Raw genomic sequence first — 27,251 nt, forward strand, 5'->3', positions numbered from 1 at the left:
TAGTTTCCCACTCATCAAAAAAGTTATCTTTAGAAGCAATTTTATTAAACAGGAAGCCTATTCTTTGTTTAGTGTATTTCTATTCATAATATATCAATGGGAGCATATGTTAAGCAATTATATTGCAAAGTTCGAAAGAATTATACAAAGTATGTCTCCCTCTTACTAGTTGGACTGAGGGAGATTTCCTGTTAGGGGCCTTTAGAATGTCAACAAGTTAGCAAGGCTGTAAAAAAAACCAAACTTAGCATTTGTACATTTCTGCACTTGTTTTATTTTTTTCACCCTTTACTTAGTACAGGTGTTTATGACAGGAATACAGTAAAACCTGTCTTAACCAAACCACTTCCTGACTTTGAAATGGTTTGGTTTTGACTACAATTTTACCAAAGTTCATAATAGATGTAAACTGATATAAAGATACTGTCTTGTTTAGACATGTTTTTAGATCATTATGGGTTTGGTTCAGCCAGGTTTCTCTGTAGTGTATTTCAGTTATGTGTTTTACCTATTATTTGTTTTATGCCATATTTGAAGTGCTTCATTACTTCTTACTGCTACAAAAAAAAACATGATAGTGCTTGTAGATATTTTTCATTTTAATTTTGCAAATACAAGTAAGACTCAAAGCAACTAAACAATTTAGAATTTCTGGAAATGAAGATTTGCTGTGTTAATCACTTCTTTATACTATACTCATCCTGGTATACCAGTTCTTATTTAAACATGAGATATTAGTAAATGGGTGTGGCTTCAAAACTGCCATATTGCTGCAAAAAAATTCACTGGTACACTCCAATTTCACTACTAGAGCCAAGTAGAAGTGAACAAATTTAATGGACTGTAATTTATTGTAAGAAACTGGAACATATGTTGTCCTCTATTTAAATGATGTACATTTTATGGTTGTGTCAATAAATACATAGCTTTTATATGTATATGTTGTTTGTAAGAGTTTTTTGTACAAGGGAGATAAATATTTCAGGAGGGAAAATAACTTATAGGTGGGCTTGATTTGTTTTCATAAAGTTTGTATTATGTGCAGTAGACTTTCACATCATTATTAGAATTTAAATTTTAAAATTTGTCAAATCAAATAATGCTTTGGGCTTTTGATTGAATAGTTTATTGTTAATTACACGGGTTTTATAAAAAAGATTGGATTATCTCCAGTAATCTTTGAATTTTTTTGGAAAGAAATCAAGCACACCAATTTAAGGAAAGCTATATGGAAAAAAGTTAAATGTGCAGTCAGTCAGTCAGTCAGTCAGTCAGTCAGTCTTTACTGTAAAGATGTGAATTGTTTTACTATTTTTAAGTGAGATTCAAAGGTTGTAAAAATAATTGAGGGCATTTGTATTTACAGGAGATTTATAATTCTAGAACAGCTTAGATGGTAATTTGTTTTGCCTTTATTCCCCCTTTCTATAGATTTAGTTAGGTACTATGCAAGAATTTTGTGAGAAAATATGTTCCAGTATACATTAAACTTAACTATAACAGTAGTCGTAGGTTGATTGATAGATTCTGACACTTGAATTCAATGTGAAAAAGGGTTTCAATTTGGTGGTTGTTCCAGGTAATGGACCCTCAATTTCTGGCCAAGGACTTTTAAATTTTTATTGACCAAGGTACAGGACTTTCAAGTGCATCATTTGACAATTTATTCAGTAGTGGACTATTGATTTTGACTTGGAAAAGACCAGGACCTTCCACTGTCAAGAGCAAATTTTGATCCCTATTTTATCTTTTCCTCAATAAAGGATATTGGCTTTGAAAAAAGTAAAAATTAGAATAGGGATGTGTTTGACCCCTGACCTTTTTAGGTTAGCACCAGAAATTTTTATAAGGTTCATGTAGCTTTTAGCTATGAAAAAACCATGGAGAATAAAGGGGTAATTTTTTTTAAAGGAAATTTGGTGACACAAATTTTTATATTGTTTTATATCATGTCTTAATCTACTTCTGTTTGTACATTTACATATCACCATGGTAACAAACATAACATTTCACATCAATAAAATCAGTATTTATAACTATGAACTGTGCTTTGTGTTATGTTATTTAATGCAAAATGAATTTTTAGCTAACTTTGCGTAAAGACCGTGTGAGCTATTGTCATCACTTGGCATCCGTCATCTGTCATTGTCCATCATTGTGGTTAAGCTTTTTTCAAACATCTTCTCCTTAGAAACTACTTGATCAATTGGAATGAAACTGAGCATGATTGTTCCTTAGGATACCATGTATAAACTGGTCATTTAAAATTTTTTATCCTTTAAAAAACGTGCTTGCTGTTACTAAAAATATAACATAGGGAGTCAAAATACAGTTTTTGCAAACAACTAAAAAACCATTGAATTAAGCAAAACTGACAGTATAAAATTGTTCAGCATGAGAAGACAAACCTTTACCAAAATTTTTTAAATGATTTATTGCCCCAATGAATGAGTAAGGATGGCCCATGAAACAATTTTTTTGTCATTTTTCACAAGAATAACTAAAAATATCCTACTGTGAAACCATGTGACACAATTTAATGGTTGGCATTATTGTTTCTTGGGGTGTCCTGTACAAAATGATCTTTTAAAGTTTTTCATTTTAAAAAAATGGCTGCTGTTACTAAAAATAGAACATCAAAATGCTTTTTTTTACTCACCTGGCGACTGTCACTTAGCGTGAACAATTTTTCAAACATCTCCTCTGAAACTACTGAATGGATATGGATGAAACTTAGCATAATTGTTCTTTTGGGTATTGTGCACAAAATGACAGTTGGGTTCATGGTCTGTCAAAAAATGCCGCCATTACTACATATAGAACATGGGGGGTAAGACTGCAGTTTTTCTCATATATCCTCAAAACTGTTATGTTTAACAAAATTCTGACATGGTTCAAGGTGTTCAGCATGATGAGATCTATCTTTGGTCCAAAGTGTTCAGCATGATGAGATCTATCTTCGGTCAAATTTTATTGAAAATATGTTGACCCATATTGTAGTTATTGCCATTTTTGGACTGTTTTTGCTGCTTTTGGTGTTATTACAATAAAAAATCTTCTCAGAAACTAGTGTTCAGAATTCAGTGAAAGTCGGTATAATTGTTTCTTAGGGTATCCTGCACAAAATTACCGTTTGGATTTGTTACCTTTGGGAAAACCTGGCTGCCATTACTGAAGTAGCACTCAAGGTAAGAGTCGTGAAAGTTGTAATACATGGTTGGAAAGCCTACATATTTTTATTTACGATATTCTGTTTAAAGTTGAGGCCATGTTCTTAAGAGATATATAGACAGTACTGTAGAATTCAAAATTAAGGGATATAACTTTAATTGTGACACTAAAATACAGCAGAAACCACTGAATTTTCAATGTGAATCATCTTTAAAGGGCAGACCGATTGAAATGAAAGATTATTCAGCAGATTTTTTTTTTGCATATGTCTTCAAAACCGTTAGGGTTAGGCTAAAAACCACTAATTCCACTTCCCATAGGCTTCTATGCTAATTTCACAATATTCAATGGCTTCTCTGGACTTTACCTTAACTTTAACCTGCAGAGGACTATACATCAGCATGATTCTACATATGTCAGCTCACAATCCTCAGAATGGCATGTGGGGTTAGCAGACTTGCAGTGCAGTACTGGTCACCGGAAGTGAAGGGTTTATAAATAGCATGGGAAATCCCAGTGTTTTCACAAGATAGGGGTATATTTAAAAATCATTATGGAGATTAGGCTTCACATCACAAGAAGCAAAATGCACCTATAAAATGTACAGAAATCTTTTTCCTTTCAGAAACTGTTTAAATGTTTTAAATAAGATGAGAACTTTTTTCACAGCACTATGAGGAACAGGGGTAATTTCTGCATAGGGCTATTTTTGCGTACGTTCCAAATGCTCATTGGTTGAATTGGTGGTCTGTAACCTTTAACTAATTCTGATATAGGATAAAAGTGCTCAGCATGACGAAATCTATCAGTGGTTATATTTTGGTGAAAATCTGTTGACCCATGTTGAAGTTATTGCCCTTTTTGGACGTTTTTTTGCTGTTTTTGATGTTATTACATTCAAAAATCGTCATCTCAAAACTACTATACGGAATTTAATGGAAGTTGTTATGATTGTTTCATATGGTATCCTGCACAAAATGACCGTTTCGATTTTTTGATCTGTGAAAAAAAAAAAACAAAAACAAGGTCGCCATTAATTAAAAAGAGAACATAGGGTTTTGGGTTTTAGATTCTTCAGGATCAAAATACCTTATGTCACCGGTCCGTCATTGGAACTTTCCTACTATTTCTAACACTACACAAAACTATAGACCAAATGTAATTCCTTTTACATCATTAAATAGTGTTTTATTACCAGGTAATATGTTTCTTCCAAATAATTAGCTTAATAATATTCTATTATTTCCACAAATAAAACTAAGATCTAGTCTTCATATTAACTCGAGGGACTCCTTTTTGGATATTTAGTAATAAATTTGCTTTTAGGGAATTTATTTCTTGCAGTAGTGTATCCAAAAGCCTTAAATTTGTAAAGAATGTTTATTTTAACACACTTATCAGTCAAATTCTCCATCCTATCATTAATATTTTACCATTAATAGACAGGAAGTGAAGAGCAGTGATTTTTACAAAGTATAATTGGCAGGAAAATTCAAATTGATAAAAGTGTCTAGTTTTGAAAATCTTGTGTAAAGGAAATCATTTTCTTAAACTGAAATTTGTTTTATTTAAATACGATTATAATTAAGGATAAATACTATGTTAATATAGTTTTTAATGTAAATGCACATTAACTATTAGATGAGTTTAAAATTGTGGAAAAAGGTGAAATGGAAGAAAATTTGTAAATGTGTGTGAAGTTGGATCATTAGTATAGATTGACTTTCAGTTTATGCATATTTAAAAAAAAAAGGTTCTGCATAATATTTAAAATGCAAATGTATGATCACAATTTTATTTAATATCAAGTAATCTTTGAAATGTTGTTCATGTTACAAATATCACAAGAATCAAAAACCTCCAGTGCTATCAGCACTTTGATTTTTTTGGCAAATAACTCAAAAACCGTTGAATTTAGCGAAATTCAGATGGAGGGTAATATTGTTCATCATCAGAAAATAATGAAAAGAATTGCCAATTACAGGTGAAATGGAAGAAAATGTAAAATACTGAAAATTCCCCTTTCAAATGAAAAACTCATTATTGTCACTTTGAAACTGAGAAATACATGTTTAAAACGAGAAGCTATGTTGAATACATTGATATATAAAATACGAGTATCCAACATGTCTTTTTTGTTACATCGATTATATGTAAAAAGAAATAACATTTGGGTTCATGTTGAGGTATTTTTTTTCATGGGTGGCAATTTTCCACATAATCGGAATTTGAAAAATTTAAATATTTATTAATTGGGCTCATTAGAAAGCTAAGACACTATATAATTGTATTTTAATATATAAAAGCTTATTTGAAGTACGGTATTTAAAAAAAAATGCCAATTAGAGGTGATATGGCAGGACATATGAAATTCCGAAAATTCCCCTTTTTATGATTTTTTTAACTCATTAATCGTCAAATTGAAACTGATAAATACGCACCTGAAATGAGAAGATGTGTTGGATACATCGATAATTAAAACAATAACACCCAACATGTCTATTGTACACCGTTTATATGCCAAAAATCAACATTTTAGTTCACGTTGAGGTTTTTTTTCATGGGTAGGGGTGGCAATTTTCCACCTAACTTGACTTGGACAAGATCAAATATTTATTGCTTTGGCTTATTCGGAAGCTAAGACACTATATCAATGAACCGTATCAAACAAAAGCTTGTTTGAACTACGATATTCAGAAAAAAAATTACAATAACAGGCGGTATAGAAGAAATTCGAAAATTCCCAATTTTTCGATTTTATAGTAATTGTCACCTCAAAAGGAAATCTAATCTAAGCGTCTGAATTGATAAGATATGTTGGGTTCATCAATATCTGAATCATGAATGCCTAAAATATGAGTTTTACAGTGTCATTATATATGCTGTGAATGAGAATTCTGTTTGATACTGAGACAAGTTTTCTAGAGGGAGGGGTATTATTTTTAACGTTATTAGAAAATGAGCTGTTAGGGGTTTATATATGTAGAAAATTAAATTATCTATCGAATGATACCAAATTTGACATTTTGTCGAGCAATAACTTTTAGAGACGAATTTATGTGACTTTTTTACGGAAAAAAATTTTTTTTTGGATTTTTTGATAAATTGTACGAAAATGGCCAAAATTCATCAAAAGAACACCAGAAATATAAATTGTGATAATACTAAACAGCAAATACTAAAAAGGCCATCTTTACTGAAGTATAAATACTCTAGGGTTTAAGCGATTTTTCGGTGGGTAGGGGTACATTTTTTTTTACCCAAAAACCCTTAAGTGTTACACAAACGTTCTTGGCATCATTGTAAATGTCGAACATTTGGCTACATGATGATACCTAAAATGTGTTAAGTTTGTTTACACATGCTGTCCCACGAAGGCTTAGACGCTCAAACAATTGAGTGACAAAAATCTTGGCATCATTGTAAATGTCGAACATTTGGCTACATGATGATACCTAAAATGTGTTAAGTTTGTTTACACATGCTGTCCCACGAAGGCTTAGACGCTCAAACAATTGGGTGACAAAAATCTTGGCTTTTTGACCCAATGTTTTTGGGTTCAAATATTGGCTTATACTGAAACCGAATTCGAGAATATTCTTTGGCGACAAACTGATTCGGTAATGGGAGGTATAAAGGTACCTAAAAATCACTATGAAGTTGATGAGTAGGGGTGCACGGTCCTCCCAGACCCTGTACTAATATAGCGGAAACAAAGATTAAAGGATCTAGGTAAACGATGTTCCTTCTTTTGGATCAGAATAGCTATTAATTGAGCCCCATAATAATGAATGAATATGTCAGCAAATAGAGGAGCACAATTAGTCCCTACTGGCATGTCGACCGTTTGTTGAAAAACTTCCACCACACTGGACAAATATGTTGTCGATAAAAAAATCAAGCATTTTGAAAACATCTTCGGTTTATTTGGAAGATGATTTGAAATTGTTTTTTTTTCTTACGAATTATGAGGAATCTCTACCCAAAACTACCTACCTACCTACCTACCTACCTACCTACATACATACATACCTACCTACATACATACCTACATACATACATACATACATACATACATACATACATACATACTCCCCCTGACGCTTACCCTACCGGTGCACCTGGTCCATGCTCCCAGTTTTTAGTGGAGTCCGAGTTGCTCATTTACTTTTGTTACTTTGTATGTATGATTTTAGTTACTTTATGTTCTTTGTTGTGAATGTCTGTTTTCCATGTCTGGTCTTTGTCCCTGGATTACATTCTTTTGATTACTGCTATAACCTTGGTTCCCTTGATTACTCTCTCCCTCCCCCTCCCTGATATTTTAACTAGAGTGCTGAAAGTCTATCCTGGTCGTTGTATCCAAATGAAAGATATGACTCGAGCTACAATCAAAACTGCGGTTCAAAAATATACAGAACCATACGGAATCAATAATTACATGCACAGGGCCATTCCCCACAAGATATTTACATCAAATGTCTTTTCAAACAATTAAAATGAACATATCGAGTGCACCTCATTTAATATCAGGTGACAACTAGCTAATAAATTGTATGGAGAGAGCAACGGAATAGAAAATATATAATTAAACATAATAACTTTATTGTCATTAAAGATATAGAAAAATATATTTAGGGCAATAAAAACAACACACAACAAAACAAGATGTATGAAGAAAGATAAAAATAAAACATATTCTTATGTCGGTTTCAAATAGAGGCCAATTCATTTGTAATTTTAACAAGTCTAAAAGAAGCGTGATTTAATGCATGTGCATAAATCCTTAAAACTTTAAATATACTTCTACTCTATATCCTTCTCCATAGGTACGTAGACTACTTGACCTGTGTGTAAGAATCTCTGACAGTTCCGGGTTGTCAACCTCGATTTGAATCGTGTACTTCGAATATAGTACCTTCAGTATTATCTATCTAATATACTATCTACTTAACAAAGAACAATACATGTACCAGTATATTATTCAACAAACATTTTTCCCTGTTTCGTTCAGAATTCATATATTTTTCTAAAAGGGAGGCAAAGCCAAATCTAAGGCCAAGAGCAGGTCGTCCCGTGCTGGACTTCAGTTCCCTGTCGGTCGTATCCACAGACTATTGAGGAAAGGCAACTATGGAGAGAGGGTAGGCGCTGGAGCCCCTGTTTATCTCGCCGCTGTTATGGAATATTTGGCCGCTGAAGTTTTGGAATTGGCAGGTAATGCTGCCCGTGACAACAAGAAGAGCAGAATCATCCCCCGTCACCTCCAGCTGGCCATCAGGAACGACGAGGAACTGAACAAACTGCTCTCCGGTGTCACCATTGCCCAGGGTGGCGTACTGCCAAACATCCAGGCAGTTCTATTGCCCAAGAAGACTCAAAAGGCTGCAAAATAAATAATTTAGTTCTTTGAACTATCGGATATAACGGCCCTTTTCAGGGCCACCAACACTTTTCAAAAAGATTCTTAAATTGATGTGTGTACTTGCACTATAAAACAACTAAAACTAAGTTTATAACCACCCCCCCCCCACTCCCTCAGCTTCCCTATATGCCTTTTTTTTCGGCCGGACATAAATACGTGTATTACTATACACAATAACTATGCAATTCAAGAATTAATATGCATTTCACAAAAACAAAAACAAAAAATATAAAAAAAATAAAAAATAAAAAAAAAAAATAAACAACGTTAAAAAACGCAGCCACGCGAGGGCATCGTAGAGTTTCAGTTATCTGTTGTGTGTGTAGAATTCTGGCCCTCTACTAAATGTGCATATACTTATCCGTGCATTTTCCTGTGGGTTGTATGTTTACTAACGCGAGTCCATATAACTCATTTTAAGTATGTGTTTTATGCAGGCTAGTTCTCGATGAAAAGTAGAATGGAGTACTAATTCAAAGAGAATCAATTTCCCATTTACCACGTACTATAACTATTGCACACAAGATAAATAGATTCTTAAAAAAATAATTTGTATTTTTTAGAATTAGTTTGTTACTAAAATATTTTTTGTAAAAACCATGATAAATGCTTGTAGTAATAGTATGTACTAATTGCTACAGAAATGTGACTAATTGTGAGTGACATCAGATGTAAGTTGGTGAATCTAATTAACTTTTTATGTAATTGTTTTTGATAATCTTGATAACATGTCATCAAAGCTCAAACATGAATAGAATGGTGGATTGAAAGTTTTCCCAATTCCTCCAATGAAATTACCTGAATGATAACCAATCACAGTGAGTTTTATTGCTTCGACCGACCAATAATGAACTTGCTTGTCAAATTTATACGACGACAAAAGCCGACCCTCAAGGCTACAGTATTATCACCGTTCGGTTATTGAAATCATACATCGTTCGTAATGGCTCGTACAAAGCAAACCGCTCGTAAGTCCACCGGAGGAAAGGCTCCAAGGAAACAACTGGCAACTAAGGCTGCTCGTAAGAGCGCACCCGCTACTGGAGGAGTCAAGAAACCACACAGATACAGACCTGGAACTGTCGCATTGAGAGAAATCAGAAGATATCAAAAGAGCACCGAGCTTCTCATCAGAAAACTCCCATTCCAGAGATTAGTCAGAGAAATCGCTCAGGACTTCAAAACTGATCTCAGATTCCAGAGCTCCGCCGTCATGGCACTCCAGGAAGCTAGTGAAGCTTACTTGGTCGGTCTTTTTGAAGACACCAACTTGTGCGCCATCCACGCCAAGAGAGTCACAATCATGCCCAAGGACATTCAGCTTGCACGCAGAATTCGCGGAGAACGTGCTTAATGTGTGACTTTTCACATTATGAAAACGGCCCTTTTAAGGGCCACACAAATCTTCAAAAAAAGATTTTTAAGTTGATATGTAATCCAGTCTAATAATACACGAATAAAAAATGTAACACATCCATTTTTTTTTTACACCTGTCTGTACCTAGAAAACACCAAGTAATTGCGCCTAATAAATAAAGGCATACCGTTCAACAACCATCTTTCCCTTTCCGAAAAAGTTTTTATCTCACATATTTTGTATAAGTTTATACGTGTACAAATATTCTCTATCTATTTTTCATAAAATGTGATTTCAATAGACCAAATTGCTTTCTCGTCATAGCGTTGACGGATTTACAATACACATGAACTCATTCCATTTATACATTTGGAATAAAAATGTAATCGTTGTGTGCAACTTTCATGCATTTCGTGGTAATTTTTTTTTAATAAATATGTGTTCATATATGAATGTAAGTGTATCTCTGTCCATGGAAACACCTTCCCTTTATGTTTAAAAATTCTATTATTACATCTATATTAACTTTTTCCTTTTCTTCATATAAAATTATCAAAGACTAATGTCATTTTTTTTTCTGATACTTTTTATTCGTTATTTTTTTTTATCATAATATTTTTTTTTTCTTTTTAAGGGTCAATTCGCGTTTACTTTCTGAACAATACACATCTTAACACATTATACATTGGCCGTATAAGTGAATACGTAAAGCCGGTTACTAAGAGTTAGCACTACTCACACCTTTCAGCAATTCTCTATAATACCTTAGTATTTTAATTATCACCTCATAAAATTCCTTAAGCCCTGTAGTCTGAACCGGAGAATTTCGCTCAGCCATAAACACAATATATTTTTTATTATCATTATCACTTTTTTGTTATATATAAATATTTTTTTTTTGCTTTATTTTTGCATTCTGTGCACTCACCGGATACACAATCCAGACATTCGCTCGCATTTAAGTGGACCTTTTCATAATTGAAAAGTCCGACACCGATCTTCACTGCAATGAAATAAAAAGAAAAAAGAAAATAAATAGGATAAATTCCCCCGTATAAAGGACCGTCAATAGTCTGACTTCCAACACAGTAGTATATTGAAAAGCTTTCTCTGTTATTTTAAAATAATCGAAACAGAAAGAAATACAGAAATTTGGCATTATTCTGCGACCTGGTGGTTTTACAGCGGCTACATGCACACACACACACACACACATATATATATGCGAATTTATGTCAATGCATTGAGTTATAAGGCGATGTGCCTTATAAGTTATCTGCACATATGTGCAAATAACTATGTTGTTTTATAAATCATGTTTAAACATGCGTTGTCTGTGTGTACGATTTGTGAAACGTCTATTATTTGCCGTGAATTATTTCCTATATTTGAAAAATTGAGCCCCCTTTTTTTCTTTCTTACAAAACATTCCATTCCTCGTCACACACAAACTGTCCAATGAAAAGTTACTTAACAAATACTTGATTGGCTTTCTATCACGGTCGCGCTAGTTATATATATTATTTTTGTCCTGCCGGCATCAATCATGTACCGATATAGTTTTATTACATAGTTACCATGTCGGGTCGCGGTAAAGGAGGTAAAGGACTAGGAAAAGGAGGCGCCAAACGACACAGGAAAGTTTTGCGTGATAACATCCAAGGTATCACCAAACCAGCTATCCGTCGTCTTGCACGAAGAGGTGGTGTCAAACGTATCTCTGGGCTTATCTATGAAGAGACTCGTGGTGTGTTGAAAGTTTTCTTGGAAAATGTAATTCGTGATGCAGTCACCTACACCGAGCATGCCAAGAGAAAAACTGTCACAGCTATGGATGTCGTCTATGCCCTGAAGAGACAAGGACGCACTCTGTACGGCTTCGGAGGTTGAGCAGCTTCCATTAGAAATAACAACAACGGCCCTTTTCAGGGCCACCAAAATATTTCAAAAAGATTCTGATATTGATGTTATATGCAGCAAATAACTTCTCTAATTAAAACACCCATGGCATACAACAATAACATTTTGAGAATAATGTTTATCATTTTATTGTTATAAATCACTGCACAGTAGACACCCAAGAAAAAACATATCTATGTACAACAACATTCACTATTAAAACTGCTCAAAAAAAACAACTATTGACTAAGACTGTGTATTGCACATGCCGATTAGTGAGTAGTGTTCAGTGTCGATTTCACACATTTCGTTGTAGTAAGGTGAACGCTAATGTACTTTTACCGCCGATTTTATTATTTTCAATTAAAAAATTCAAACATCTGTACATGTATCGTAACTATCTACACTTTTTGAAAGAAATCATATTTATTTTATTGAGCCTGACTTGTAATCAACTTATTAGATGCGTGGCTTTCATATGTAAAGGAGTTGATTCTACGGCGAAGAAATCTTTTCAGTCTTATTTTTCTGATTATACGATTTCTGTGTGCATTTGTTCTTATTCAAGTTCAGAGTATAAACAGTTTTGCAACGTATCAACATAAGAATCTTTTTGAAAGATTTTGGTGGCCCTGAAAAGGGCCGTTAAGTATGAAGACCGTCACTGCAAGTTTATTTGCTGCTGGTGTACTTTGTGACGGCTTTGGTCCCTTCGCTAACAGCGTGCTTGGCTAATTCTCCCGGCAACAGAAGACGTACAGCAGTCTGAATCTCCCGAGATGTAATAGTTGATCTTTTATTGTAGTGAGCCAGACGCGAAGCCTCGGCGGCGATTCTCTCAAAGATATCATTGACAAAACTGTTCATGATTGACATTGCCTTTGAAGAGACACCAGTGTCCGGATGGACTTGTCGGAGAACTTTGTAGATGTAGATTCCATAAGACTCCCTTCTCCTTCTCTTCCTTTTCTTGTCACCTCCGGCACGTGCAGCTTTCGTCTTGGTCACGGCCTTCTTTGCTCCTTTTGATCCAGTTGCTTTAGGCGGCATATTTACTCTCTGATAATAACACAGTGAATAATACCCACTAGTTCGGTCTAATTTCAATTTAAAACGACCAAGTGGATTGAAATTATGTTTGCGCGAACCTCGCGGAAAACACCAAGTACAAGCCAGAACAGTGATACTGATTGGTTCATACATATGATATCATTCCAATCCGTTTGCATCTATAAATGGAAAATTGCATATTTTAAGTATTACGTTTATTTATTTGAAACTGAACAATTCACAAATAATACAATATGTCTGGACGTGGAAAGGGAGGCAAAGCCAAATCTAAGGCCAAGAGCAGGTCGTCCCGTGCTGGACTTCAGTTCCCTGTCGGTCGTATCCACAGACTATTGAGGAAAGGCAACTATGGAGAGAGGGTAGGCGCTGGAGCCCCTGTTTATCTCGCCGCTGTTATGGAATATTTGGCCGCTGAAGTTTTGGAATTGGCAGGTAATGCTGCCCGTGACAACAAGAAGAGCAGAATCATCCCCCGTCACCTCCAGCTGGCCATCAGGAACGACGAGGAACTGAACAAACTGCTCTCCGGTGTCACCATTGCCCAGGGTGGCGTACTGCCAAACATCCAGGCAGTTCTATTGCCCAAGAAGACTCAAAAGGCTGCAAAATAAATAATTTAGTTCTTTGAACTATCGGATATAACGGCCCTTTTCAGGGCCACCAACACTTTTCAAAAAGATTCTTAAATTGATGTGTGTACTTGCACTATAAAACAACTAAAACTAAGTTTATAACCACCCCCCCCCCACTCCCTCAGCTTCCCTATATGCCTTTTTTTTCGGCCGGACATAAATACGTGTATTACTATACACAATAACTATGCAATTCAAGAATTAATATGCATTTCACAAAAACAAAAACAAAAAATATAAAAAAAATAAAAAATAAAAAAAAAAAATAAACAACGTTAAAAAACGCAGCCACGCGAGGGCATCGTAGAGTTTCAGTTATCTGTTGTGTGTGTAGAATTCTGGCCCTCTACTAAATGTGCATATACTTATCCGTGCATTTTCCTGTGGGTTGTATGTTTACTAACGCGAGTCCATATAACTCATTTTAAGTATGTGTTTTATGCAGGCTAGTTCTCGATGAAAAGTAGAATGGAGTACTAATTCAAAGAGAATCAATTTCCCATTTACCACGTACTATAACTATTGCACACAAGATAAATAGATTCTTAAAAAAATAATTTGTATTTTTTAGAATTAGTTTGTTACTAAAATATTTTTTGTAAAAACCATGATAAATGCTTGTAGTAATAGTATGTACTAATTGCTACAGAAATGTGACTAATTGTGAGTGACATCAGATGTAAGTTGGTGAATCTAATTAACTTTTTATGTAATTGTTTTTGATAATCTTGATAACATGTCATCAAAGCTCAAACATGAATAGAATGGTGGATTGAAAGTTTTCCCAATTCCTCCAATGAAATTACCTGAATGATAACCAATCACAGTGAGTTTTATTGCTTCGACCGACCAATAATGAACTTGCTTGTCAAATTTATACGACGACAAAAGCCGACCCTCAAGGCTACAGTATTATCACCGTTCGGTTATTGAAATCATACATCGTTCGTAATGGCTCGTACAAAGCAAACCGCTCGTAAGTCCACCGGAGGAAAGGCTCCAAGGAAACAACTGGCAACTAAGGCTGCTCGTAAGAGCGCACCCGCTACTGGAGGAGTCAAGAAACCACACAGATACAGACCTGGAACTGTCGCATTGAGAGAAATCAGAAGATATCAAAAGAGCACCGAGCTTCTCATCAGAAAACTCCCATTCCAGAGATTAGTCAGAGAAATCGCTCAGGACTTCAAAACTGATCTCAGATTCCAGAGCTCCGCCGTCATGGCACTCCAGGAAGCTAGTGAAGCTTACTTGGTCGGTCTTTTTGAAGACACCAACTTGTGCGCCATCCACGCCAAGAGAGTCACAATCATGCCCAAGGACATTCAGCTTGCACGCAGAATTCGCGGAGAACGTGCTTAATGTGTGACTTTTCACATTATGAAAACGGCCCTTTTAAGGGCCACACAAATCTTCAAAAAAAGATTTTTAAGTTGATATGTAATCCAGTCTAATAATACACGAATAAAAAATGTAACACATCCATTTTTTTTTTACACCTGTCTGTACCTAGAAAACACCAAGTAATTGCGCCTAATAAATAAAGGCATACCGTTCAACAACCATCTTTCCCTTTCCGAAAAAGTTTTTATCTCACATATTTTGTATAAGTTTATACGTGTACAAATATTCTCTATCTATTTTTCATAAAATGTGATTTCAATAGACCAAATTGCTTTCTCGTCATAGCGTTGACGGATTTACAATACACATGAACTCATTCCATTTATACATTTGGAATAAAAATGTAATCGTTGTGTGCAACTTTCATGCATTTCGTGGTAATTTTTTTTTAATAAATATGTGTTCATATATGAATGTAAGTGTATCTCTGTCCATGGAAACACCTTCCCTTTATGTTTAAAAATTCTATTATTACATCTATATTAACTTTTTCCTTTTCTTCATATAAAATTATCAAAGACTAATGTCATTTTTTTTTCTGATACTTTTTATTCGTTATTTTTTTTTATCATAATATTTTTTTTTTCTTTTTAAGGGTCAATTCGCGTTTACTTTCTGAACAATACACATCTTAACACATTATACATTGGCCGTATAAGTGAATACGTAAAGCCGGTTACTAAGAGTTAGCACTACTCACACCTTTCAGCAATTCTCTATAATACCTTAGTATTTTAATTATCACCTCATAAAATTCCTTAAGCCCTGTAGTCTGAACCGGAGAATTTCGCTCAGCCATAAACACAATATATTTTTTATTATCATTATCACTTTTTTGTTATATATAAATATTTTTTTTTTGCTTTATTTTTGCATTCTGTGCACTCACCGGATACACAATCCAGACATTCGCTCGCATTTAAGTGGACCTTTTCATAATTGAAAAGTCCGACACCGATCTTCACTGCAATGAAATAAAAAGAAAAAAGAAAATAAATAGGATAAATTCCCCCGTATAAAGGACCGTCAATAGTCTGACTTCCAACACAGTAGTATATTGAAAAGCTTTCTCTGTTATTTTAAAATAATCGAAACAGAAAGAAATACAGAAATTTGGCATTATTCTGCGACCTGGTGGTTTTACAGCGGCTACATGCACACACACACACACACACATATATATATGCGAATTTATGTCAATGCATTGAGTTATAAGGCGATGTGCCTTATAAGTTATCTGCACATATGTGCAAATAACTATGTTGTTTTATAAATCATGTTTAAACATGCGTTGTCTGTGTGTACGATTTGTGAAACGTCTATTATTTGCCGTGAATTATTTCCTATATTTGAAAAATTGAGCCCCCTTTTTTTCTTTCTTACAAAACATTCCATTCCTCGTCACACACAAACTGTCCAATGAAAAGTTACTTAACAAATACTTGATTGGCTTTCTATCACGGTCGCGCTAGTTATATATATTATTTTTGTCCTGCCGGCATCAATCATGTACCGATATAGTTTTATTACATAGTTACCATGTCGGGTCGCGGTAAAGGAGGTAAAGGACTAGGAAAAGGAGGCGCCAAACGACACAGGAAAGTTTTGCGTGATAACATCCAAGGTATCACCAAACCAGCTATCCGTCGTCTTGCACGAAGAGGTGGTGTCAAACGTATCTCTGGGCTTATCTATGAAGAGACTCGTGGTGTGTTGAAAGTTTTCTTGGAAAATGTAATTCGTGATGCAGTCACCTACACCGAGCATGCCAAGAGAAAAACTGTCACAGCTATGGATGTCGTCTATGCCCTGAAGAGACAAGGACGCACTCTGTACGGCTTCGGAGGTTGAGCAGCTTCCATTAGAAATAACAACAACGGCCCTTTTCAGGGCCACCAAAATATTTCAAAAAGATTCTGATATTGATGTTATATGCAGCAAATAACTTCTCTAATTAAAACACCCATGGCATACAACAATAACATTTTGAGAATAATGTTTATCATTTTATTGTTATAAATCACTGCACAGTAGACACCCAAGAAAAAACATATCTATGTACAACAACATTCACTATTAAAACTGCTCAAAAAAAACAACTATTGACTAAGACTGTGTATTGCACATGCCGATTAGTGAGTAGTGTTCAGTGTCGATTTCACACATTTCGTTGTAGTAAGGTGAACGCTAATGTACTTTTACCGCCGATTTTATTATTTTCAATTAAAAAATTCAAACATCTGTACATGTATCGTAACTATCTACACTTTTTGAAAGAAATCATATTTATTTTATTGAGCCTGACTTGTAATCAACTTATTAGATGCGTGGCTTTCATATGTAAAGGAGTTGATTCTACGGCGAAGAAATCTTTTCAGTCTTATTTTTCTGATTATACGATTTCTGTGTGCATTTGTTCTTATTCAAGTTCAGAGTATAAACAGTTTTGCAACGTATCAACATAAGAATCTTTTTGAAAGATTTTGGTGGCCCTGAAAAGGGCCGTTAAGTATGAAGACCGTCACTGCAAGTTTATTTGCTGCTGGTGTACTTTGTGACGGCTTTGGTCCCTTCGCTAACAGCGTGCTTGGCTAATTCTCCCGGCAACAGAAGACGTACAGCAGTCTGAATCTCCCGAGATGTAATAGTTGATCTTTTATTGTAGTGAGCCAGACGCGAAGCCTCGGCGGCGATTCTCTCAAAGATATCATTGACAAAACTGTTCATGATTGACATTGCCTTTGAAGAGACACCAGTGTCCGGATGGACTTGTCGGAGAACTTTGTAGATGTAGATTCCATAAGACTCCCTTCTCCTTCTCTTCCTTTTCTTGTCACCTCCGGCACGTGCAGCTTTCGTCTTGGTCACGGCCTTCTTTGCTCCTTTTGATCCAGTTGCTTTAGGCGGCATATTTACTCTCTGATAATAACACAGTGAATAATACCCACTAGTTCGGTCTAATTTCAATTTAAAACGACCAAGTGGATTGAAATTATGTTTGCGCGAACCTCGCGGAAAACACCAAGTACAAGCCAGAACAGTGATACTGATTGGTTCATACATATGATATCATTCCAATCCGTTTGCATCTATAAATGGAAAATTGCATATTTTAAGTATTACGTTTATTTATTTGAAACTGAACAATTCACAAATAATACAATATGTCTGGACGTGGAAAGGGAGGCAAAGCCAAATCTAAGGCCAAGAGCAGGTCGTCCCGTGCTGGACTTCAGTTCCCTGTCGGTCGTATCCACAGACTATTGAGGAAAGGCAACTATGGAGAGAGGGTAGGCGCTGGAGCCCCTGTTTATCTCGCCGCTGTTATGGAATATTTGGCCGCTGAAGTTTTGGAATTGGCAGGTAATGCTGCCCGTGACAACAAGAAGAGCAGAATCATCCCCCGTCACCTCCAGCTGGCCATCAGGAACGACGAGGAACTGAACAAACTGCTCTCCGGTGTCACCATTGCCCAGGGTGGCGTACTGCCAAACATCCAGGCAGTTCTATTGCCCAAGAAGACTCAAAAGGCTGCAAAATAAATAATTTAGTTCTTTGAACTATCGGATATAACGGCCCTTTTCAGGGCCACCAACACTTTTCAAAAAGATTCTTAAATTGATGTGTGTACTTGCACTATAAAACAACTAAAACTAAGTTTATAACCACCCCCCCCCCACTCCCTCAGCTTCCCTATATGCCTTTTTTTTCGGCCGGACATAAATACGTGTATTACTATACACAATAACTATGCAATTCAAGAATTAATATGCATTTCACAAAAACAAAAACAAAAAATATAAAAAAAATAAAAAATAAAAAAAAAAAATAAACAACGTTAAAAAACGCAGCCACGCGAGGGCATCGTAGAGTTTCAGTTATCTGTTGTGTGTGTAGAATTCTGGCCCTCTACTAAATGTGCATATACTTATCCGTGCATTTTCCTGTGGGTTGTATGTTTACTAACGCGAGTCCATATAACTCATTTTAAGTATGTGTTTTATGCAGGCTAGTTCTCGATGAAAAGTAGAATGGAGTACTAATTCAAAGAGAATCAATTTCCCATTTACCACGTACTATAACTATTGCACACAAGATAAATAGATTCTTAAAAAAATAATTTGTATTTTTTAGAATTAGTTTGTTACTAAAATATTTTTTGTAAAAACCATGATAAATGCTTGTAGTAATAGTATGTACTAATTGCTACAGAAATGTGACTAATTGTGAGTGACATCAGATGTAAGTTGGTGAATCTAATTAACTTTTTATGTAATTGTTTTTGATAATCTTGATAACATGTCATCAAAGCTCAAACATGAATAGAATGGTGGATTGAAAGTTTTCCCAATTCCTCCAATGAAATTACCTGAATGATAACCAATCACAGTGAGTTTTATTGCTTCGACCGACCAATAATGAACTTGCTTGTCAAATTTATACGACGACAAAAGCCGACCCTCAAGGCTACAGTATTATCACCGTTCGGTTATTGAAATCATACATCGTTCGTAATGGCTCGTACAAAGCAAACCGCTCGTAAGTCCACCGGAGGAAAGGCTCCAAGGAAACAACTGGCAACTAAGGCTGCTCGTAAGAGCGCACCCGCTACTGGAGGAGTCAAGAAACCACACAGATACAGACCTGGAACTGTCGCATTGAGAGAAATCAGAAGATATCAAAAGAGCACCGAGCTTCTCATCAGAAAACTCCCATTCCAGAGATTAGTCAGAGAAATCGCTCAGGACTTCAAAACTGATCTCAGATTCCAGAGCTCCGCCGTCATGGCACTCCAGGAAGCTAGTGAAGCTTACTTGGTCGGTCTTTTTGAAGACACCAACTTGTGCGCCATCCACGCCAAGAGAGTCACAATCATGCCCAAGGACATTCAGCTTGCACGCAGAATTCGCGGAGAACGTGCTTAATGTGTGACTTTTCACATTATGAAAACGGCCCTTTTAAGGGCCACACAAATCTTCAAAAAAAGATTTTTAAGTTGATATGTAATCCAGTCTAATAATACACGAATAAAAAATGTAACACATCCATTTTTTTTTTACACCTGTCTGTACCTAGAAAACACCAAGTAATTGCGCCTAATAAATAAAGGCATACCGTTCAACAACCATCTTTCCCTTTCCGAAAAAGTTTTTATCTCACATATTTTGTATAAGTTTATACGTGTACAAATATTCTCTATCTATTTTTCATAAAATGTGATTTCAATAGACCAAATTGCTTTCTCGTCATAGCGTTGACGGATTTACAATACACATGAACTCATTCCATTTATACATTTGGAATAAAAATGTAATCGTTGTGTGCAACTTTCATGCATTTCGTGGTAATTTTTTTTTAATAAATATGTGTTCATATATGAATGTAAGTGTATCTCTGTCCATGGAAACACCTTCCCTTTATGTTTAAAAATTCTATTATTACATCTATATTAACTTTTTCCTTTTCTTCATATAAAATTATCAAAGACTAATGTCATTTTTTTTTCTGATACTTTTTATTCGTTATTTTTTTTTATCATAATATTTTTTTTTTCTTTTTAAGGGTCAATTCGCGTTTACTTTCTGAACAATACACATCTTAACACATTATACATTGGCCGTATAAGTGAATACGTAAAGCCGGTTACTAAGAGTTAGCACTACTCACACCTTTCAGCAATTCTCTATAATACCTTAGTATTTTAATTATCACCTCATAAAATTCCTTAAGCCCTGTAGTCTGAACCGGAGAATTTCGCTCAGCCATAAACACAATATATTTTTTATTATCATTATCACTTTTTTGTTATATATAAATATTTTTTTTTTGCTTTATTTTTGCATTCTGTGCACTCACCGGATACACAATCCAGACATTCGCTCGCATTTAAGTGGACCTTTTCATAATTGAAAAGTCCGACACCGATCTTCACTGCAATGAAATAAAAAGAAAAAAGAAAATAAATAGGATAAATTCCCCCGTATAAAGGACCGTCAATAGTCTGACTTCCAACACAGTAGTATATTGAAAAGCTTTCTCTGTTATTTTAAAATAATCGAAACAGAAAGAAATACAGAAATTTGGCATTATTCTGCGACCTGGTGGTTTTACAGCGGCTACATGCACACACACACACACACACATATATATATGCGAATTTATGTCAATGCATTGAGTTATAAGGCGATGTGCCTTATAAGTTATCTGCACATATGTGCAAATAACTATGTTGTTTTATAAATCATGTTTAAACATGCGTTGTCTGTGTGTACGATTTGTGAAACGTCTATTATTTGCCGTGAATTATTTCCTATATTTGAAAAATTGAGCCCCCTTTTTTTCTTTCTTACAAAACATTCCATTCCTCGTCACACACAAACTGTCCAATGAAAAGTTACTTAACAAATACTTGATTGGCTTTCTATCACGGTCGCGCTAGTTATATATATTATTTTTGTCCTGCCGGCATCAATCATGTACCGATATAGTTTTATTACATAGTTACCATGTCGGGTCGCGGTAAAGGAGGTAAAGGACTAGGAAAAGGAGGCGCCAAACGACACAGGAAAGTTTTGCGTGATAACATCCAAGGTATCACCAAACCAGCTATCCGTCGTCTTGCACGAAGAGGTGGTGTCAAACGTATCTCTGGGCTTATCTATGAAGAGACTCGTGGTGTGTTGAAAGTTTTCTTGGAAAATGTAATTCGTGATGCAGTCACCTACACCGAGCATGCCAAGAGAAAAACTGTCACAGCTATGGATGTCGTCTATGCCCTGAAGAGACAAGGACGCACTCTGTACGGCTTCGGAGGTTGAGCAGCTTCCATTAGAAATAACAACAACGGCCCTTTTCAGGGCCACCAAAATATTTCAAAAAGATTCTGATATTGATGTTATATGCAGCAAATAACTTCTCTAATTAAAACACCCATGGCATACAACAATAACATTTTGAGAATAATGTTTATCATTTTATTGTTATAAATCACTGCACAGTAGACACCCAAGAAAAAACATATCTATGTACAACAACATTCACTATTAAAACTGCTCAAAAAAAACAACTATTGACTAAGACTGTGTATTGCACATGCCGATTAGTGAGTAGTGTTCAGTGTCGATTTCACACATTTCGTTGTAGTAAGGTGAACGCTAATGTACTTTTACCGCCGATTTTATTATTTTCAATTAAAAAATTCAAACATCTGTACATGTATCGTAACTATCTACACTTTTTGAAAGAAATCATATTTATTTTATTGAGCCTGACTTGTAATCAACTTATTAGATGCGTGGCTTTCATATGTAAAGGAGTTGATTCTACGGCGAAGAAATCTTTTCAGTCTTATTTTTCTGATTATACGATTTCTGTGTGCATTTGTTCTTATTCAAGTTCAGAGTATAAACAGTTTTGCAACGTATCAACATAAGAATCTTTTTGAAAGATTTTGGTGGCCCTGAAAAGGGCCGTTAAGTATGAAGACCGTCACTGCAAGTTTATTTGCTGCTGGTGTACTTTGTGACGGCTTTGGTCCCTTCGCTAACAGCGTGCTTGGCTAATTCTCCCGGCAACAGAAGACGTACAGCAGTCTGAATCTCCCGAGATGTAATAGTTGATCTTTTATTGTAGTGAGCCAGACGCGAAGCCTCGGCGGCGATTCTCTCAAAGATATCATTGACAAAACTGTTCATGATTGACATTGCCTTTGAAGAGACACCAGTGTCCGGATGGACTTGTCGGAGAACTTTGTAGATGTAGATTCCATAAGACTCCCTTCTCCTTCTCTTCCTTTTCTTGTCACCTCCGGCACGTGCAGCTTTCGTCTTGGTCACGGCCTTCTTTGCTCCTTTTGATCCAGTTGCTTTAGGCGGCATATTTACTCTCTGATAATAACACAGTGAATAATACCCACTAGTTCGGTCTAATTTCAATTTAAAACGACCAAGTGGATTGAAATTATGTTTGCGCGAACCTCGCGGAAAACACCAAGTACAAGCCAGAACAGTGATACTGATTGGTTCATACATATGATATCATTCCAATCCGTTTGCATCTATAAATGGAAAATTGCATATTTTAAGTATTACGTTTATTTATTTGAAACTGAACAATTCACAAATAATACAATATGTCTGGACGTGGAAAGGGAGGCAAAGCCAAATCTAAGGCCAAGAGCAGGTCGTCCCGTGCTGGACTTCAGTTCCCTGTCGGTCGTATCCACAGACTATTGAGGAAAGGCAACTATGGAGAGAGGGTAGGCGCTGGAGCCCCTGTTTATCTCGCCGCTGTTATGGAATATTTGGCCGCTGAAGTTTTGGAATTGGCAGGTAATGCTGCCCGTGACAACAAGAAGAGCAGAATCATCCCCCGTCACCTCCAGCTGGCCATCAGGAACGACGAGGAACTGAACAAACTGCTCTCCGGTGTCACCATTGCCCAGGGTGGCGTACTGCCAAACATCCAGGCAGTTCTATTGCCCAAGAAGACTCAAAAGGCTGCAAAATAAATAATTTAGTTCTTTGAACTATCGGATATAACGGCCCTTTTCAGGGCCACCAACACTTTTCAAAAAGATTCTTAAATTGATGTGTGTACTTGCACTATAAAACAACTAAAACTAAGTTTATAACCACCCCCCCCCCCACTCCCTCAGCTTCCCTATATGCCTTTTTTTTCGGCCGGACATAAATACGTGTATTACTATACACAATAACTATGCAATTCAAGAATTAATATGCATTTCACAAAAACAAAAACAAAAAATATAAAAAAAATAAAAAATAAAAAAAAAAATAAACAACGTTAAAAAACGCAGCCACGCGAGGGCATCGTAGAGTTTCAGTTATCTGTTGTGTGTGTAGAATTCTGGCCCTCTACTAAATGTGCATATACTTATCCGTGCATTTTCCTGTGGGTTGTATGTTTACTAACGCGAGTCCATATAACTCATTTTAAGTATGTGTTTTATGCAGGCTAGTTCTCGATGAAAAGTAGAATGGAGTACTAATTCAAAGAGAATCAATTTCCCATTTACCACGTACTATAACTATTGCACACAAGATAAATAGATTCTTAAAAAAATAATTTGTATTTTTTAGAATTAGTTTGTTACTAAAATATTTTTTGTAAAAACCATGATAAATGCTTGTAGTAATAGTATGTACTAATTGCTACAGAAATGTGACTAATTGTGAGTGACATCAGATGTAAGTTGGTGAATCTAATTAACTTTTTATGTAATTGTTTTTGATAATCTTGATAACATGTCATCAAAGCTCAAACATGAATAGAATGGTGGATTGAAAGTTTTCCCAATTCCTCCAATGAAATTACCTGAATGATAACCAATCACAGTGAGTTTTATTGCTTCGACCGACCAATAATGAACTTGCTTGTCAAATTTATACGACGACAAAAGCCGACCCTCAAGGCTACAGTATTATCACCGTTCGGTTATTGAAATCATACATCGTTCGTAATGGCTCGTACAAAGCAAACCGCTCGTAAGTCCACCGGAGGAAAGGCTCCAAGGAAACAACTGGCAACTAAGGCTGCTCGTAAGAGCGCACCTGCTACTGGAGGAGTCAAGAAACCACACAGATACAGACCTGGAACTGTCGCATTGAGAGAAATCAGAAGATATCAAAAGAGCACCGAGCTTCTCATCAGAAAACTCCCATTCCAGAGATTAGTCAGAGAAATCGCTCAGGACTTCAAAACTGATCTCAGATTCCAGAGCTCCGCCGTCATGGCACTCCAGGAAGCTAGTGAAGCTTACTTGGTCGGTCTTTTTGAAGACACCAACTTGTGCGCCATCCACGCCAAGAGAGTCACAATCATGCCCAAGGACATTCAGCTTGCACGCAGAATTCGCGGAGAACGTGCTTAATGTGTGACTTTTCACATTATGAAAACGGCCCTTTTAAGGGCCACACAAATCTTCAAAAAAAGATTTTTAAGTTGATATGTAATCCAGTCTAATAATACACGAATAAAAAATGTAACACATCCATTTTTTTTTTACACCTGTCTGTACCTAGAAAACACCAAGTAATTGCGCCTAATAAATAAAGGCATACCGTTCAACAACCATCTTTCCCTTTCCGAAAAAGTTTTTATCTCACATATTTTGTATAAGTTTATACGTGTACAAATATTCTCTATCTATTTTTCATAAAATGTGATTTCAATAGACCAAATTGCTTTCTCGTCATAGCGTTGACGGATTTACAATACACATGAACTCATTCCATTTATACATTTGGAATAAAAATGTAATCGTTGTGTGCAACTTTCATGCATTTCGTGGTAATTTTTTTTTAATAAATATGTGTTCATATATGAATGTAAGTGTATCTCTGTCCATGGAAACACCTTCCCTTTATGTTTAAAAATTCTATTATTACATCTATATTAACTTTTTCCTTTTCTTCATATAAAATTATCAAAGACTAATGTCATTTTTTTTTCTGATACTTTTTATTCGTTATTTTTTTTTATCATAATATTTTTTTTTTCTTTTTAAGGGTCAATTCGCGTTTACTTTCTGAACAATACACATCTTAACACATTATACATTGGCCGTATAAGTGAATACGTAAAGCCGGTTACTAAGAGTTAGCACTACTCACACCTTTCAGCAATTCTCTATAATACCTTAGTATTTTAATTATCACCTCATAAAATTCCTTAAGCCCTGTAGTCTGAACCGGAGAATTTCGCTCAGCCATAAACACAATATATTTTTTATTATCATTATCACTTTTTTGTTATATATAAATATTTTTTTTTTGCTTTATTTTTGCATTCTGTGCACTCACCGGATACACAATCCAGACATTCGCTCGCATTTAAGTGGACCTTTTCATAATTGAAAAGTCCGACACCGATCTTCACTGCAATGAAATAAAAAGAAAAAAGAAAATAAATAGGATAAATTCCCCCGTATAAAGGACCGTCAATAGTCTGACTTCCAACACAGTAGTATATTGAAAAGCTTTCTCTGTTATTTTAAAATAATCGAAACAGAAAGAAATACAGAAATTTGGCATTATTCTGCGACCTGGTGGTTTTACAGCGGCTACATGCACACACACACACACACACATATATATATGCGAATTTATGTCAATGCATTGAGTTATAAGGCGATGTGCCTTATAAGTTATCTGCACATATGTGCAAATAACTATGTTGTTTTATAAATCATGTTTAAACATGCGTTGTCTGTGTGTACGATTTGTGAAACGTCTATTATTTGCCGTGAATTATTTCCTATATTTGAAAAATTGAGCCCCCTTTTTTTCTTTCTTACAAAACATTCCATTCCTCGTCACACACAAACTGTCCAATGAAAAGTTACTTAACAAATACTTGATTGGCTTTCTATCACGGTCGCGCTAGTTATATATATTATTTTTGTCCTGCCGGCATCAATCATGTACCGATATAGTTTTATTACATAGTTACCATGTCGGGTCGCGGTAAAGGAGGTAAAGGACTAGGAAAAGGAGGCGCCAAACGACACAGGAAAGTTTTGCGTGAAAACATCCAAGGTATCACCAAACCAGCTATCCGTCGTCTTGCACGAAGAGGTGGTGTCAAACGTATCTCTGGGCTTATCTATGAAGAGACTCGTGGTGTGTTGAAAGTTTTCTTGGAAAATGTAATTCGTGATGCAGTCACCTACACCGAGCATGCCAAGAGAAAAACTGTCACAGCTATGGATGTCGTCTATGCCCTGAAGAGACAAGGACGCACTCTGTACGGCTTCGGAGGTTGAGCAGCTTCCATTAGAAATAACAACAACGGCCCTTTTCAGGGCCACCAAAATATTTCAAAAAGATTCTGATATTGATGTTATATGCAGCAAATAACTTCTCTAATTAAAACACCCATGGCATACAACAATAACATTTTGAGAATAATGTTTATCATTTTATTGTTATAAATCACTGCACAGTAGACACCCAAGAAAAAACATATCTATGTACAACAACATTCACTATTAAAACTGCTCAAAAAAAACAACTATTGACTAAGACTGTGTATTGCACATGCCGATTAGTGAGTAGTGTTCAGTGTCGATTTCACACATTTCGTTGTAGTAAGGTGAACGCTAATGTACTTTTACCGCCGATTTTATTATTTTCAATTAAAAAATTCAAACATCTGTACATGTATCGTAACTATCTACACTTTTTGAAAGAAATCATATTTATTTTATTGAGCCTGACTTGTAATCAACTTATTAGATGCGTGGCTTTCATATGTAAAGGAGTTGATTCTA

At 35.5% G+C, this 27,251-nt stretch overlaps 7 protein-coding genes and 3 pseudogenes across 7 annotated transcripts; 7 read left to right on the forward strand and 3 right to left on the reverse strand.

Annotated features, from left to right (window-relative positions):
- The first annotated feature begins 11,384 nt into the window (after window positions 1-11,384).
- On the forward strand, window positions 11,385-11,885 carry LOC148600363 (histone H4). The gene has a single exon (XM_088559074.1). It carries the CDS (start codon window positions 11,532-11,534, stop codon window positions 11,841-11,843), a length of 312 nt encoding a protein of 103 aa, XP_088415200.1. The 5' UTR covers window positions 11,385-11,531; the 3' UTR covers window positions 11,844-11,885.
- A 639-nt stretch (window positions 11,886-12,524) lies between these two features.
- LOC148600364 (histone H2B pseudogene) lies at window positions 12,525-12,902 on the reverse strand (annotated as a pseudogene).
- Window positions 12,903-13,089: 187 nt separating this feature from the next.
- On the forward strand, window positions 13,090-13,869 carry LOC148600365 (histone H2A-like). Its single transcript, XM_088558288.1, has one exon. The coding sequence runs from the start codon at window positions 13,157-13,159 to the stop codon at window positions 13,532-13,534; it is 378 nt and encodes a 125-aa protein (XP_088414414.1). The 5' UTR covers window positions 13,090-13,156; the 3' UTR covers window positions 13,535-13,869.
- Window positions 13,870-16,348: 2,479 nt separating this feature from the next.
- LOC148600366 (histone H4) lies at window positions 16,349-16,852 on the forward strand. The gene has a single exon (XM_088559075.1). The coding sequence runs from the start codon at window positions 16,499-16,501 to the stop codon at window positions 16,808-16,810; it is 312 nt and encodes a 103-aa protein (XP_088415201.1). The 5' UTR covers window positions 16,349-16,498; the 3' UTR covers window positions 16,811-16,852.
- Window positions 16,853-17,491: 639 nt separating this feature from the next.
- On the reverse strand, window positions 17,492-17,869 carry LOC148600367 (histone H2B pseudogene; annotated as a pseudogene).
- Window positions 17,870-18,056: 187 nt separating this feature from the next.
- Window positions 18,057-18,836, forward strand: LOC148600368 (histone H2A-like). Its single transcript, XM_088558258.1, has one exon. The coding sequence runs from the start codon at window positions 18,124-18,126 to the stop codon at window positions 18,499-18,501; it is 378 nt and encodes a 125-aa protein (XP_088414384.1). The 5' UTR covers window positions 18,057-18,123; the 3' UTR covers window positions 18,502-18,836.
- A 2,479-nt stretch (window positions 18,837-21,315) lies between these two features.
- LOC148600369 (histone H4) lies at window positions 21,316-21,819 on the forward strand. The gene has a single exon (XM_088559073.1). It carries the CDS (start codon window positions 21,466-21,468, stop codon window positions 21,775-21,777), a length of 312 nt encoding a protein of 103 aa, XP_088415199.1. The 5' UTR covers window positions 21,316-21,465; the 3' UTR covers window positions 21,778-21,819.
- A 639-nt stretch (window positions 21,820-22,458) lies between these two features.
- LOC148600370 (histone H2B pseudogene) lies at window positions 22,459-22,836 on the reverse strand (annotated as a pseudogene).
- Window positions 22,837-23,023: 187 nt separating this feature from the next.
- Window positions 23,024-23,857, forward strand: LOC148600371 (histone H2A-like). Its single transcript, XM_088558509.1, has one exon. The coding sequence runs from the start codon at window positions 23,091-23,093 to the stop codon at window positions 23,466-23,468; it is 378 nt and encodes a 125-aa protein (XP_088414635.1). The 5' UTR covers window positions 23,024-23,090; the 3' UTR covers window positions 23,469-23,857.
- A 2,425-nt stretch (window positions 23,858-26,282) lies between these two features.
- Window positions 26,283-26,786, forward strand: LOC148600372 (histone H4-like). The gene has a single exon (XM_088559763.1). The coding sequence runs from the start codon at window positions 26,433-26,435 to the stop codon at window positions 26,742-26,744; it is 312 nt and encodes a 103-aa protein (XP_088415889.1). The 5' UTR covers window positions 26,283-26,432; the 3' UTR covers window positions 26,745-26,786.
- The last annotated feature ends 465 nt before the right edge of the window (window positions 26,787-27,251 follow it).

This window comes from Perna viridis, chromosome 13, assembly GCF_037379345.1.
Source record: "Perna viridis isolate PV_CMFRI_1.1 ecotype Kerala chromosome 13, ASM3737934v1, whole genome shotgun sequence".
Taxonomy (NCBI): domain Eukaryota; kingdom Metazoa; phylum Mollusca; class Bivalvia; order Mytilida; family Mytilidae; genus Perna; species Perna viridis.